Raw genomic sequence first — 15,776 nt, 5'->3', positions numbered from 1 at the left:
GCTTTCCCCTGCTCTGCCAGGAAGAGTCTCCTCTTGAAACAGTTCCCCTGATTCAAGGTTGAGTCAATCGCTGTCCTCACCACATAAGGGTTGCATGCAGAAACATCGAGGATATTGTGGAACACTGCCACAGGCCAGTGGGCTGTCATTCTCTTGCAGGTGTATGTACCAGTAAGCTGCAGCGAAAGGAACAATAAGAAAGAGATTGGAAACAATAATGAATCTGTCCTACACATAATGCTATTAGTGGAGCGGTTAAGGCAGAAATCGTTCAGTTTTTGAAGAAAGCATGAAACTTGGCACAGTGATACTATAGGACCTAGGATCATGAAAAAAATAGACCCCAAAAAATAACACCCCCTGGTGGCTGCAATATTGGATTAAAAAATGGCCATTATTTTCAACATATTTGCCATTTACTTTCAAATTAAGGCAGATAAAAGCACAATTCCAAAATATTTACCCATGTTTTTGTGGTGAGGGAATTCAATGGACTCATTTTCACCTTTGTGAGATGGAGGCCATATTGGATTCCACGATGGCCACCATTAAAATGAAGATTATGAAAAATCAGTCCTCTGTAAAGATGGAAGCGTAATTGTAAAAGTTACCCATAAGTAATGAGTCCAATTAACCTATTGCATTAATTGCCTGATGCTGGCCATATTAGATTCCAAAATGGCTGCAATTAAAATTAAGTATTGATTATCTCTGCTATTTTAGTGACAAATTCAAAATTCAAGCCTCAGGCCTTTGTATCTATGAAGTAGTGATTGCAATAGTTTCATTCACAGTTCATCTACTAGATGTTTGTCATACTGGATTTCAAGATGGCTGCCATATTTTGCTCTATTGTCAAAATGTTTTTCTTCTATTTTTCCATGCATCCTACTTAGCATACAGTGCCATATATGTTGAGTATACATTAGAGAATTACCTTTCAAATTAAGTAACTGGTAATAAAGATCTATGTTTAAATCCTGGAGGCAGAAATCTAGTTCAAACATGTCCATGCACCATGGCAACTTTAAAGGTAAAATAGATGGGTGGGCTGCTAAATGAATATAAACAAGGCCAAAAGATATGGTTCGTATTAGCCATATCCAGCTAATGCCAGTTCCACATTTCAGTTGAATTATTTTAGCCATAGTGGAATAATCTGTATCGCTCCTGGGATACTTCATTATAAAGTGTGTTATTTACAAGGAATTACCTGCGCAAACTGATATTATTGACCCAAATTTATAAAAAAAGTAATAATAAAGATTATAACAACCAGCTGACTTATTATAATTAAACGTGTAGATCTGTAACAGAACAAAACAGATTATTTAAAAAGCACAATGCAAAAACTGGAGATTTTTATGCTATCTTTGTTACAGCAAACTTGAATATTCAAAATTTTGTTTTGTTTTCAAACAATGATTTAAAGTTGCATCAGTAAATGTTTAGTGCTTTAAAAACATATATGAACATTTTCGTCCATTTCAAATAGCCCAAGTGTGGGGAAGTCTTACCCAGATGGCCAAATGTCCAGCAAGTTTATAATTAAAAGTTGCCCTGCTGGCATGTGTCTGATCAATGTCAGAAGCTTATCCATCGTAGCACTCCCCATTGCATTTGCACAGCTGGGTGCAAGTATTTTTAGTTTTGAATGTCTTAAAACATTTGCAGTTGCCTGTGCAAGCCTTTGTGCAGCCGCATGCAACAAGCTCCATGCATGCCTTCTCAGCGACTGGTAATGTGGTCCAAAATGGTTGATAACCTCCATTTGCAGATTTTTGCCAACCCCAGTCTGTTGGTTGTGGGAGTTTTGGCTGAAGATGCAAACATTGACCCCAGATGTAACCTGCCTGAAAGACTGATCTCCTGATGTGCTCCTCCTCTCTCTCTCCTGATGTGCCATAGCATCCATATAGGTGTTTTTATTATTACATAACACTGGTATAATATTGAGGTTGACTTTCATTTATATTTACTGATTTTAGAACCAAAATACTAAACTTTGATCAACTTCTTTCCCTGCATTACTGTCATTTTTAAGAAAAGCAAAGAAAAGTAAAACACAAGGCAGCCATCTTGAAATCCAATATGGCTGCTATATGACTAGATTCAGAACTTCATTGAAATATACCCTGATATTGAAAACGGTGATAGATGCTGTAATTACTGTCCTTTGCATATCATAAATTGAAATAATATTACAAATTGGTCAATTTCAGTGGCCATTTTAAAATTCAATATGGCAACCACCAGGGGGTGCAATTTTTTGGGGTCTATTTTTTTTTTCATGGTCCTTAGGTCCCATAGTATCCCTGTGCAAAGTTTCATGCTTTCTTCAAAACTGAACGATTCTTGTGAAAAGTTGGCCTTAACCGCTCTACTGTATGATTCACATAAATGAAAAAGGAAATAAAATGCATCATGGATTATAAATTACCTTATCAAGGCAGTCAACTCCTCCTTTGTTCCTGTTGTAGTCCTGGATCATAAGGGGCTTCCTGTCCTCTGTGGTGCTGACAGTGGTATCTTTGTGTAGCGTGCTCATCAGGATGACATTTCTATTTTTCTTGGGAGCATATGACACAAAAGTATGTGTGTCAGTGAAAGAAAATTTTGATGAGTGCCTCTTTTCCTTTGGTTGATAGCAGTGCAGGAGGAAGTTCAGGCTTGTTCTTCCTCACTGTCCCTACCATGGTATGCTTTCATTTCAGCAGCTCCTGACCAAGAGCATATGATGTGAAGAAGTTGTCACATGTGGCGTTATGCCCTTGGAGACTGGTTGTCATGTCCAGCACAACACGCTTTTTTTTTTTTTTCTTCTTTCTCTCAACGCTTCCAGTACACTGCTTTACACTTTACATAAATCCTGCATGATGCTGGCAGAGAGCGTGGCTCTTTTAGAGCGCTGTGTCTGTAAGCTAGAACAGCTTCTTAACTCAGTGGGGTTAGATGTTACAAGCAGTCCAGATGAGGTTGATGTTGGCCGCCTAGCGTGCCCATAAGAAACACTGGGCTGTAGTGATAGGGGACTCTGTCACCTGCAAAGTCATGTTACGAATGCCGGCTGACATTAAATGTATTCCTGGCACCAGAGCTCCTGACATTGCCTCGAATCTTAGGGTGCTGATGCTGCAGAAGGGTAGACAGACAAAGGAACATGACACTAGATACAGTCACATAGTTATTCACGTCAGCGTCAATGATGTCAAGATGAAGCACTCCAAGGTCCCAAAAATGGACACAGAAAGGACTTGTGACCTTGCTAGAAAGATGTGTCGGCATCAGTTAATAATCTTTGGTCCCCTCCCCTCATGGGGTAATGATGAGGAGTTATCAGGCTGACATTGTTAAATAGGTGGCTGGGGCAATTTTGTAGACAGCAAGGCTTTAGTTTTATTGATAACTGGTGCTTTGTTATGGGGCCGTGGAGGCTTGCTGATGCCTTCAGCCTACTGGGGAAGGCATTGTCATCTTGTCTGCGTACATAGATCAAGCTCTACAGGGAGGGTAACATTAGAACTTTACAGCAGGTGAGTAGAGACCCTGCAAGGTTTATGACGTGGATGTGGATTCTATTAGCTTAGCGAGGAAATTAGTGCAGAAAATCCACTATGGTGATAATGCAGTTTATGTGTCAGGGAGGAAAATGCGTCAAGTTGAGACTGTGGCCTGATTCCGCAGACGTTTCCATAAGAACCATAGAGGGATATGCTTTCTAAATTTAATACCATTACTACATTGGATGATGTGGAAATTGAAGATGGCCCATTGGCTGTTCCAGCAATATCAAATATTTTGTGTCTGCTACCTACAACCCACGTGGAATGTCTCAAACCTAGACCTACTTCGAGGCATCTTATATATGTGACTCTGGAACCACCCCTAAACCCAAACAGTTCAACTGTCAGCCCCACTGAGGTCCTTAGCCTGGGTCTCAATTACATGAGATCATTGTCCTCAAAATTATTGCTGATTAATGATCTAATTATGGATCATCACTTAGATATGGTTGGGTTTGTGAAACCTGGCTTAAACCTACAGCTGTCCTCCCCTTAAATGAGGCCTGCCCACTGGCATGCACATTTAGTCACGTCCCTCGTGATGCGAAGCAAGGTGGGGCTGTTGCTCTTACTTATAAATTTAGGTTTAGTTTATTAGCTGTTGGGGGTCACAAATATAACTCGTTTGAACATCCGATTTTCTGCTCTGCCCATGATGCTACGTATTGCCAAGGTTAGAAGAATAAAAATCAGCCGTATTATGTCGTATGTCACTGTATATAGGCCCCCTGGCCCATACTCTGAATTCTTAGATGAATTTGGCGAGTTCAGCTCTAACTTGTCGACTAGTGCAGATAACATTCTGATTATTGGTGACTTCAACATTTACATAAATAAGCCTTCTGATTCCCTCTGCAAATCATTTATAGAAATTGTGGATGCATTAGGATTTCAGCAATGCATTCGAGACTCGACGCATATTAGTGGATATACCCTGGATTTGGTTCACGCATGTGGTATTGCTATCACAAATATTGACATCATGCCTCTTGCATCGGTGAACTCTGATCACTCACTTCTTAGGTTTACAGTTTCGCTGCCGTGTTTAGTGAAACCTTATTCATCACTGCAGTGATGCATCAACTCCTCAACTACGACTGAACTTGAAGCTAGACTGCCTGATATCTTAGCTTCACATTTGGAAAATGCCCAATCAGGAGACAGCCTTGTGGATAGTTTAAACTTCGTGCTCAAAACTGCACTCGACATGATTGCACTACCTATAATAAAACCACACACCCCCAAAACACAATCACCTTGGTTCAGTGATTATTTGTGTGACCTCAAGCATAAGGCTAGAGGTCTAGAACGGAAATGGCGTAGTTCAAAATTAAACGTATTCCACCTTGTGTGGCGTGATGCCATCTTGGACTATAAGCATGCAGTACTGGCTACAAAGCAGCCCTATTAGTCTGATTTTATCAGCAAAAACAAGGATAACTCAAAGTTCTTGTTTGACGGTGGCAACACTTATTCATGGACAACCACCTACCTGTAAGTCGCTCTCCTTTTACAGCACAAGATTTCTTGGATTGCTTCGAGAAGAAAATAGATGACATTAGGTTAAAAATATCCTAGCATGCCTTAGCCCAGCCACTACAGCCTGCTATTGAGGTGGGTGCCATTACTGAGGTATTACCTAGATTTACAGAATTTGATGGTATCTCACTAGGCGCGCTGACGAAACTCGTAACATCAACAAAAAGCACAACCTGCTTATTTGATCCCATACCAACAAACCTGTTTAAGGACCTGTGGCCTATTCTTGGGCTAACTGTGCTGGAAATTATTGATCTCTCATTAACCTCTGGATCCGTTCCTACATGTTTCAAATCTGCAGTGATTAAAGCATTACTTAAGAAATTTAATCTTGACCCTAGTGTATTGGAAAAACTATATGCCAATATCTATAATTTTGCTCTAAAATTCTGGAAAAACTGGTTTCACAACAGCTTGTGGACCACCTTACTCAGAATAATCTTTTTGGGCCGCTGTAGTCTGCATTTGAAAACATCATTCCACAGAGACAGCTCTCACGAAAGTGATGAATGATCTGCTTGTAATGGATTCGGACACCACTACGGTTCTGGTGCTGTTAGATCTTAGTGCTGCATTTGATGCTGTGGAACATCATATTTTACTCGATAGGCTGGAGAATCATTTTGGGATTACTGGGAATGCCCTTGCATGGTTGACATGGTACCTGACCAGTCGTTCTCACTGTGTTTAGTACAATAGCGCTACCTCTAACCTTGGTGACATGAAATTTGGGGTTTCACAGGGGTCCGTCTTAGACCGCCTGCTTTTCTCCCTTTATACAGCACCCCTTTGGCGCACATTGCAGCGTTTTTGGATTACCTTTCATTGCTATGCTGATGATGTTCAGTTGTACATGTTGATAACTGCTGGTAATCTCATCCACATAAAATACTTAGATTGTCTTGCATCAGTGAAAAACTGGGTGTTTAGCAATTTCCTGCTTTTAAATGCTAAGACTGAAATGATGGTTCTTGGTCCAGTGAGACATCTGCATCAATTTGACTAGCTAACGCTTAGCATAGGCTCATGTGTTACATCACACTGACAAAGTGAGGAACTTTGGGGTAATTTTTGATCCTACATTGTCCTTTGACCTCCACATGAGAGACATTACAAGGACTGCTTTCTTCCACCTGCGAAATATAGCGAGGATTTGTCCCATCCTGTCCATGGCTGATGCTGATACCCTGATTCATGTATCAGTATTCATCGCTCCTCGATTGGACTACTGCAGTGTTCTGTTTTCTGGTTTACCGCAGTCCAGCATTAGGGGCCTCCAATTGGTTCAAAATGCCGCTGCCAGACATTTGACAGGAAGCAGAAAGTTTTACCACATTGCACCCATTTTGGTATCTCTTCACTGGCTTTTCTGTCCCTGTGAGATCAGATTTTAAGGTTCTGCTACCTACCTATAAAATTGTCCATGAACTGGCACCTCCCTACTTAGCTGATCTACTTAAACCCTATGTACCGGCCCAGGCTTTGCGTTGTCAGGGTGCAGGACTACTTTGTCCCTAGGGTGAATAAGAAGTCTGTGGGTCACAGAGCTTTCTCTTATCATGCCCCTGTTCTGTGGAATGATCTCCCTGCATCAATAAAACAGTCAGATTCTGTTGAGACTTTCAAGTCCAGACTTAAGATGCACTTAATTTCCCTTTCATATGGCTAGCATACTGGCATAGTATGTTACTATGGTTTTTACCCTTTTAAATTCATTTTATTAGTAAACGGAGCGGGTCCCGGCCTCAATTTTATCTAACGTCTGGGTCTTTTCGTGAAGCTGAGGGCTGGTGGCCAGTGCCAGCGATCACCTTAGTATTTCTTCTGTTTTTTGTTGCTTAATGCTGACAAATTATACTGTATTTGTTGTTTTTCTGATTTTTTTTTTTTTTTTTTTCTCTCTCTCTCTTCTCTCCCCCCCCTCCCCGGGTCACCCATTTGAGTCTAGTCTGCTTGAGGTTTCTTCCTCAAATCATCAGAGGGAGTTTTTCCTTACAACTGTTGCCTGTGTGCTTGCGCTGGGGGTTGGTAAAGTTTGACCTTACTTGTGTGAAGCACCTTGAGGCAACTTTGTTGTGATTTGGCGCTATATAAATGAAAATAAATTGAGAATTGAAAAATATTATTCATAAAAGTTGAAATTGAGAAGATGTACAGGGCATTCACGTCCTTTACTGGTGGTGCATCATCCAGGAATATGCCTGTATGTTTCCCCTTCAGGTGTTTGTGCATAGCACTGGTAGAGTCGGACTCTGCTGCCGCCACCATTATATCATTATTATTATTATTATTATTATATTCATTTAATAGATTCCGTTGACAATTTGCAGTAGCCTGAGGCCAAGCTGGAGAAGAGAGATTGATGTTGCGTGTTGCCCCAAAGTGTGTGGGTTGGTCTGTGTGTTGCTGTGGGGGTGTGCTTTTGTTGTACAGCAGAGCACTGACATTTCTAACAGCTTTCCTACTCCCATGGCATCATTGATCAAATAACTTAAACAGCTCCACAAATGATACAGATTCACTCCCACAAAAGTTCTAAACCGCCAGTGTCCTTGCTTTCACAGTAGAAGGTTCCTGTCTTAAAACTCACCCTCCTCCATTTCATAAGAAGTTGGCGTCAGAAGGGACATCCGGTGTAAAACTTGTGCTAATCCAACATGTACAACCCCTGGCAAAAATTATGGAATCACCGGCCTTGGAGGATGTTCATTCAGTTGTTTAATTTTGTAGAAAAAAAGCAGATCAGACATGACACAAAACTAAAGTCATTTCAAATGGCAACTTTCTGCCTTTAAGAAACACTATAAGAAATCAGGAAAAAAAATTGTGGCAGTCAGTAACGGTTACTTTTTAGACCAAGCAGAGGGAAAAAAAATATGGAATCACTCAATTCTGAGGAAAAAATTATGGAATCATGAAACAAAAGAACGCTCCAACACATCGCTAGTATTTTGTTGCACCACCTCTGGCTTTTATAACAGCTTGCAGTCTCTGAGGCATGGACTTAATGAGTGACAAACAGTACTCTTCATCAATCTGGCTCCAACTTTCTCTGATTGCTGTTGCCAGATCAGTTTTGCAGGTTGGAGCCTTGTCATGGACCATTTTCTTCAACTTCCACCAAAGATTTTCAATTGGATTAAGATCCGGACTATTTGCAGGCCATGACATTGACCCTATGTGTCTTTTTGCAAATGAATGTTTTCACAGTTTTTGCTCTATGGCAAGATGCATTATCATCTTGAAAAATGATTTCATCATCCCCAAACATCCTTTCAATTGATGGGATAAGAAAAGTGTCCAAAATATCAACGTAAACTTGTGCATTTATTGATGATGTAATGACAGCCATCTCCCCAGTGCCTTTACCTGACATGCAGCCCCATATCATCAATGACTGTGGAAATTTACATGTTCTCTTCAGGCAGTCATCTTTATAAATCTCATTGGAACGGCACCAAACAAAAGTTCCAGCATCATCACCTTGCCCAATGCAGATTCGAGATTCATCACTGAATATGACTTTCATCCAGTCATCCACAGTCCACGATTGCTTTCCTTAGCCCATTGTAACCTTGTTTTTTTCTGTTTAGGTGTTAATGATGGCTTTCGTTTAGCTTTTCTGTATGTAAATCCATTTCCTTTAGGCGGTTTCTTACAGTTCGGTCACAGACGTTGACTCCAGTTTCCTCCCATTCGTTCCTCATTTGTTTTGTTGTGCATTTTCGATGTTTGAGACATATTGCTTTAAGTTTTCTGTCTTGACGCTTTGATGTCTTCCTTGGTCTACCAGTATGTTTGCCTTTAACAACCTTCCCATGTTGTTTGTATTTGGCCCAGAGTTTAGACACAGCTGACTGTGAACAACCAACATCTTTTGCAACATTGCGTGATGATTTAGCCTCTTTTAAGAGTTTGATAATCCTCTCCTTTGTTTCAATTGACATCTCTCATGTTGGAGCCATGATTCATGTCAGTCCACTTGGTGCAACAGCTCTCCAAGGTGTAATCACTCCTTTTTAGATGCAGACTAACGAGCAGATCTGATTTGATGCAGGTGTTAGTTTTGGGGATGAAAATTTACAGGGTGATTCCATAATTTATTCCTCAGAATTGAGTGAGTCCATATTTTTTCCCTCTGCTTGGTCTAAAAAAGTAACCGTTACTGACTGCCACAATTTTTTTTCCTGATTTCTTATAGTGTTTCTTAAAGCCAGAAAGCTGCCATTTGAAATGACTTTAGTTTTGTGTCATGTCTGTGATCTGCTTTTTTTCTACAAAATTAAACAACTGAATGAACATCCGCCAAGGCCGGTGATTCCATAATTTTTGCCAGGGGTTGTAGTTCCATATCCGATCTGCAGGAGTGACCCCAAACACCAAGGGAGAATATGAAAGAACTTGGTCCCAAATTATTGTTAAGGGAATCACAGAATGCACGCATGCTATCGTGTGTGTTGATTTGTAAGAAGATTTGACAGTTTTTAATTTGGAATAGTTTTTTCCCCTTATTTCTTGGTTCTTTTGTGTGTGGGTGAGTTGCTGGAGAAGCAGCTTGATGACCACAGAGATATTTTATGTGGGAGGAGGAAAAAAAAAAAAAAAATAAATAAAATAAAATCCTGGGTGTGGAGTGGTGTCATCTTGAGGGAGAAAGGGGAGGGAAAAAAAATGTGAGTGGATGATCTGTCTCCAGATGGCTGTTTCGGTTTCATGTTTCTTGATTTTAAGTTGCGAGACTCTACAAAGCACTACAGTCATGTGATGCTTAACCACTAACTCAGTCGGCCGCCGAGCATCCACCCAGATATGTACATTCAGGGTCAGCCCTCTCTTCCAAATCACAATGTGCTGCTAAATGTTGAGGAAACTGGTCTTTCTTTTTTCTTTCATCCCCCTCTCACCCACTTTTTTTTGGTCTGTCTGTGCTTCAACTCCCTCCTCCTCTCCTTCTCCATGAGGCCTCTGTGCTGTGCCTTCCAGAGCCAGATTGGAGGCCTCTCAGCACTCCACTCCCATTGGTTAATCCTGTTCACATGTTGATTAAGTGGGCCGCCCTGCTCCGCTATCCGCCCAGCTGTCTGGGTGTTCACATGGAATAAGGCTACAGCTGCAGTGGGAAGCGAGCACGGGCCGGGAGAGGGAGCGGGGGAGACGACGGCAAGGCAAACATGGACATGGCTAATCTTTTCAAACACTTCTTTCGTGAGTTTTCCCACTTTTGCACTCTTGTGTGGCACCTTCATTGTTTCTCCAAGTAGTGTAGCGTTCTTTCAGGGTTAACCATTTGTTTATCAGTCTTCTTTTGTCAAATTCCTCAGGTTGATTATAAGATTGTGTCCAAATGTCATATTTGGTTTAGCTGTGAAGAGGTTTTCGTATGAGCTTGCTGACACAGAGAGGGAAAAAGGCAGCGAGAGGATTTGTGAACCTTTTCATGTAGGTGCGTGAGCAGCTCAAAGACTGGGTGGATATGCTTTTGAACAAACTTCTGCTGAGCCCAAGCCTGTAATTGCAAAGGCAGTCCTACTTCAGTTTACTGTTTCTTCACGCATTTGCTTCAGTGAATGAGCCCCAACTCGATTATCGAACTGCTCTTCATCCTGATTGGGAATATCTTTAGATGTAGCCAGTCTTTTTTTTTTCCCCTTTTTTTCTCCTCCTCTTCACTCTACCCTGAAGGCAGGCGCGCGCACTCAGGGAGCCCCTCCTGCCCGCCGATCAAGGATTACAGTTGAAAGGCTGAGGGGTGCTCCTGTAGAACACTGTAGTCATTGTGCTGCGAGGAGGACGGGGTCTTCGCTGACTGAGGGGATTCGGCCGTCCATCTCCTGCACCTCGCTCAATCACAGGAATGTCATTTCCCAGGCAGCTCTGTGAAACTCTCCAGCCACGTTGCTGACACACTTTCAAAAAGGCTTTCACTATAATCTCACCTTGTAACTGTTGAGTGGGGTCTCTCTCTCTGCGTGTCCACTAGTTGGCCTTAATATTTTTGCGCAGTCACGAGTTTAACAAGGAGAGAAGTTGTTCATGACGAAAGTGGAGATGAGCTAAAAACCTTTTGCTTGTGTAAACTGAGAACTGTTCGTTTCCTCTCTGTGTGTCTCTCTCTCCACCTCCCTCCCCCTTACTCCATTTTCCTGTTTCTCAGCCTCCCAAGCAAACGGAAACTCTAATTTGAGCCACATTTCTCCCTGAACTTTGGATGAGTGAGGGGCAAAGAGGAAGCAAAAAGTTAGAAGGAAGTTGAATCATTGTGTATGTGTATGAGGGGCTTTCGGTCAATTCACGCCCTCATGTTTTTCTCTCAGAAAGCTCTGTTCACTGTCCTGGAGAACATAAGCAGAGTACAGAAGCACCATTAAGAGATTTGTCAGTCCTTAACCTCAGGGATTGATGTAAAACTATATGCATCAGCTGAAGTTTTCTTCTGTACTTTTTCCTATTTTACTTATTTTGATCAAAATAATGTAGACTAAAGGATTATTAACTGAGCATGAGATCTGTACGGGAAAATATCAGACTGAGGACTTGATGACACAAAGACAGAGGCCTGATAAAGACCGAGCAGGCGAGGTTAATAATTAATTTGTTATATATCGCTGTTCCGAGCTGTGCTTTCATCTTGTTGGTCTTAAGTTTGCATGTCCACTTCAAGCTTGTCTACTTTTAATTCCTCCAATTCAAACTCATCAGTGGAATAAAATTCGTTGCAGGCATGGTCCTTTTTGTTGCTCATAATTTTTTTGTTCGCTTTTTGCTTTGTTTTATTTCACACCCTGAAAATTGTAAACGAAGTTGCAAATCTGATACGCAATCCAGACTGATTGTCATGGTAACGGTCTATGTGAAAATATCAGACCGGAAATCAGCCAGTCAGAGCGCGTGTAGTGTGGTAGCCATATAATAAAGTATTATTGACTTGCCGTGAGGTCTGTATGGGGAAATATCAGCCTGACGTGTTGTCAGTAGGGACCGAGCAAAGCGAGCGCCATGCGAAAAACACGGATGTCTGATATCCCCATACAGATCGAGCAAGTGAGGTTAATAATTTATTATATGACTCTTATATAAATAAACATGCAAACTGACAGTATCACCCAAATAGGAAAGCTGCTGACGGACCATAGTCCGACCTGTTCGTTTCACCTTCATGAAGAACTTGCTAACAGATTGTCCGTTTGTTAGCTGGTAAGCTTTCAATCTGTGCATTTTTTTTTTGATGCCATTTAGATATTTATGGAGTACGTTCATGTCCGACTTGCTTCTTCGAATTGCATTTTTAGCTTCCTGGTTTGTAAAGAAAAATACGCATTGCGAACTGATTATCATGGAAACCAGTCTGATATGGGAAAATATCAAACCGGTAATCTGCCAATCAGAGTGCACATAGTATCACAGTCATATAATAATAGAAAATATATACTGATGATTGTCAGTTGTACTTATGTCATGGATTTTGTCACTGTGAGGGGAAAAAAATATCACAGGTGTGACTTCAGATTTGAAATATCTTTGCCTTTTGGGAGTTTACATTCATGTTGCATTTGTCACACAAAGTTGAGTTGGAAAAAAGTGTACGCGTGTGTGTGTTTATTTCTATATATATAATATATATATCACCTAATTTATCCTGTTGGCAATTTTGGCCTTTCAGTCATTTCTTTGAATGCTTTCTGGGCAGGATAATTATGTAGCATATATCTCTTAGTTATTAAAACATTTTTTTAGTGCACAGCTTTTTATGTATTTTCTGCCTTCTGAAATGAACACTGCGATAGACTGGTGTCCTTTTCAGGGTGTACGCCACCTGTCTCCCTGTGACTGCTCTAATAGACCATTGTTACATTCTGAGTGTGCATGCGCAGCGGTGCATAAATGCCATAGGACTAAGCATGAACTTCCAACTCTGTTGCTGGTGTGGGCAACAAAGCATTAAATGCAGCGACAGCAGGATGGAAAATGCACTCGGACCACCGTATTACACTGAGAGACGTCTTGAAAAACTCTGCATTTATTCACAAAGTTTCCACAATAAGGAATTAAAGTCACTTCAAAACAAGGACATCTTATTTGAACACCAGTGTGTCTGTGATGATGGATCCGGATGAAAGGAGGAAGTGGCCATCTCGGCTATACGCTCCTATCCATTCTGTTTGTACCTGCTTGTATTTTTAGCGTTCACATGCTGTCCAGGTGAATTACCGCATCATTGGCTGCCAGTCAGCCAGACAGAGACCTGACTTGCATGACTGTAGATTACTGAAGGTGATCAGGAATTAGGGCGAAGTTTGTGGCGAAACTGAGAATGTGAAAGGTGATTTTTCTACAATATGACCTCTTTAATCTTATTGGATCTGAGACTTTTTAAAAATTTGTCCATTAAACATTAAAATATGGATGACAAACCATGAATTGACTGTTTTAAACAGAGCTCCTGGCTGTTAATTAACGATCATTAAACCAAACAGAACATTGTGTTAACAGCACCAACTCCCACATTAGATATTTAACAGTGACAGATATTAAAGCAAGTTAACTTTAGTTTGTGTCTTAATCTGCCTGTGTGGCAGTGCAGCGGGAAACATTAACAAGGGAGACCAAGCGTAATCCGTGCGCTGTGGATGTGCCAAAACATTTATTCCAGACGGCTTCCATGATCCGTGACACTTTTTCTCTGACCCAGCCACAAACAAACTGGTTATCAAAATCCAAGCTTTTATAGTTTTTCATGTCCTCTGAGAGGTCCAAGTGAAAATAATAATTCAGTGTCCACGCACATACCGCACAGATGAGTGGATTTCACACAGTCTTCATCACCAATTAACTTCATCATCATCTCATGGTGTGATCCTGCTTCACCGAGACATCGGAGCACAGGGACAAAGTCTGGTCAAGTTCACCTGCACACGGTGCTTTTCTTAACGTTTCTAAACACCTGAAAAACACTGAGTTGTGTTTTTTTTTTTTTTTTTTTTTTTCTTTTTCTTAATGAGTGGAGCAGTATGCTTGAATGGTTTTGATAAATGAACGGAACATTGTGTTTTTGAAGTGTTCTGCAATCTGTCTGACAACACTGCAAAATCTGCTGTTTTTCCAGCTTTCCTTCCAAACACAGTTCATCATTGTGTGTAGCAGGTTTCAATCAAGACATTATCATTCCACACAATCTGTTTTTATTGTTGTAATATTGAATGATGGCAAAAATGTGCGCTGTGTGTGTGTGTGTGTGTGTGTGTGTGTGTGTGTGTGTGTGTGTGTGTGTGTGTGTGTGTGTGTGTGTGTGCGTGTGCGTGTGCGTGGGTGGGGGGTTACAGCTGACAGTGGAAATGTTCTTTATTAAAGATTTTCTTATTGTTCAGATTGTTACATCTGGGACACGTTTAAGGGACTTTGTCCACCTTTGTTTGGGCAAGTTATGGACATTTGTCACAGGAAGTTAGCTAGTTACAGAGCCTGCATGACCACATTAAAAGGCACTGCCCCCGGCGACGTTCTACATGAGTGACTTGTGGAGTACTCGGTGTGCATGCGCCAAGCAATGTAACAGTCTATGGGTATAGAAAATGATAAATGAAAATAACAGAGGCCAAAATTATACATACTGCACACCCTGTTATTATTATTTTAGTTTGAATGTCCCTAAGCAAGTTTCACTTTGATCAGATGCTTGTGGTTGTCAACAAGATTCTGGTGTTGACAGCTATGCTGGTTGGATATTTGACCATTCTTCTTGGCAGAATTGGTAGAGTGCAGTCAGGTTCCTGATACAGAGCCAACTCTGAAGAGCAGGTCAGTTTTTTTTTTTGTTTTTTTTTTTATTTTATTTATTTATTTATTTTTTTACTTTCCTAATTTTCTGAAAAAGTTGCACTCAGGACTTTGAATGAATAAATGAATGAGTTCAGCATGCACATAAACAAAATACCAACATAAAAATCTCTTACTAACATAAATAAAAAAAAAAACAAAAGAAAATACAATAACTCAAATGATTTCCTAGTTGGAAACTAGGAAGGCAGTCCCAAAAGTTGGCCTATTTTTATGTATTCTACAACTAGTTTTGCTGTCTTTGGGGTCATTACAATGTCCTAACTGTATCTGAATTTAAGTTGTCCTGTTGAGATTTTACCACAGAATTTCTGAGGAAGTCCTCCTTAATTATTCCATCCAGTTTGAGCACTGTCCCAGTCCCACTGGTAGCTAACTCTTTATTTTATCCTCTACCAGCCAAAAGAGGTTTATGGAATTGCATTCTCTATTGTTGTCAGTCACACTTTCTTGCACACATGGTAACTTAATGTGGAATAGCATCAAGAAACCCTGATGATCCATATCCCAGCCATTCAGCAACAAAAGAGAATTCATTCTACATAAATCATAAGCCTTTATTTAAATTTTAGCAACAAAGCCAGCAACAGGCCTGACTTTTTTCCTTCTCAGTTTTGTTTGAAATACAGTATCTGATCAAAGATGTATCTCCCAATTTCTTGCCAGGTACAGGCAATTCTACAATACAGGCACAGATGTGCTTGTAGTGTACAATTTCAGCTTTAATTGAAGGGTGTTTCGTTAATGTATTTATTATTTTGGAGTCACAGCCATTTTTTTTTTTTTTTTTTTTAAGTGTCTGGTATAAGGTGTTGGATAAAACCACAACTTGTTACTGGA

At 40.6% G+C, this 15,776-nt stretch overlaps 1 protein-coding gene across 3 annotated transcripts in view; it reads left to right on the top strand.

Moving 5' to 3' along the window:
- The window catches only part of nck1b (NCK adaptor protein 1b), a 140,813-nt gene that overhangs the window by 92,287 nt on the left and 32,750 nt on the right, over positions 1–15,776 (top strand). Inside the window, exon 1 of one of the 3 annotated variants that reach the window (XM_034168787.1) lies at positions 10,177–10,307. The exons of the other annotated variants lie outside the window; for them this stretch is intronic. Within the exon in view, the coding sequence (XP_034024678.1) occupies positions 10,274–10,307 (34 nt within the window). The 5' untranslated portion in view covers positions 10,177–10,273. Of the gene's footprint in view, positions 1–10,176; positions 10,308–15,776 lie in introns of those variants that run through there. 3 annotated transcript variants of the gene reach the window in all.

This window comes from Thalassophryne amazonica, chromosome 1, assembly GCF_902500255.1.
Source record: "Thalassophryne amazonica chromosome 1, fThaAma1.1, whole genome shotgun sequence".
In the NCBI taxonomy this organism is placed as follows: domain Eukaryota; kingdom Metazoa; phylum Chordata; class Actinopteri; order Batrachoidiformes; family Batrachoididae; genus Thalassophryne; species Thalassophryne amazonica.
Note: the sequence above shows the minus strand (reverse complement) of the source record. Positions and strands in the feature narration are given on the sequence as shown.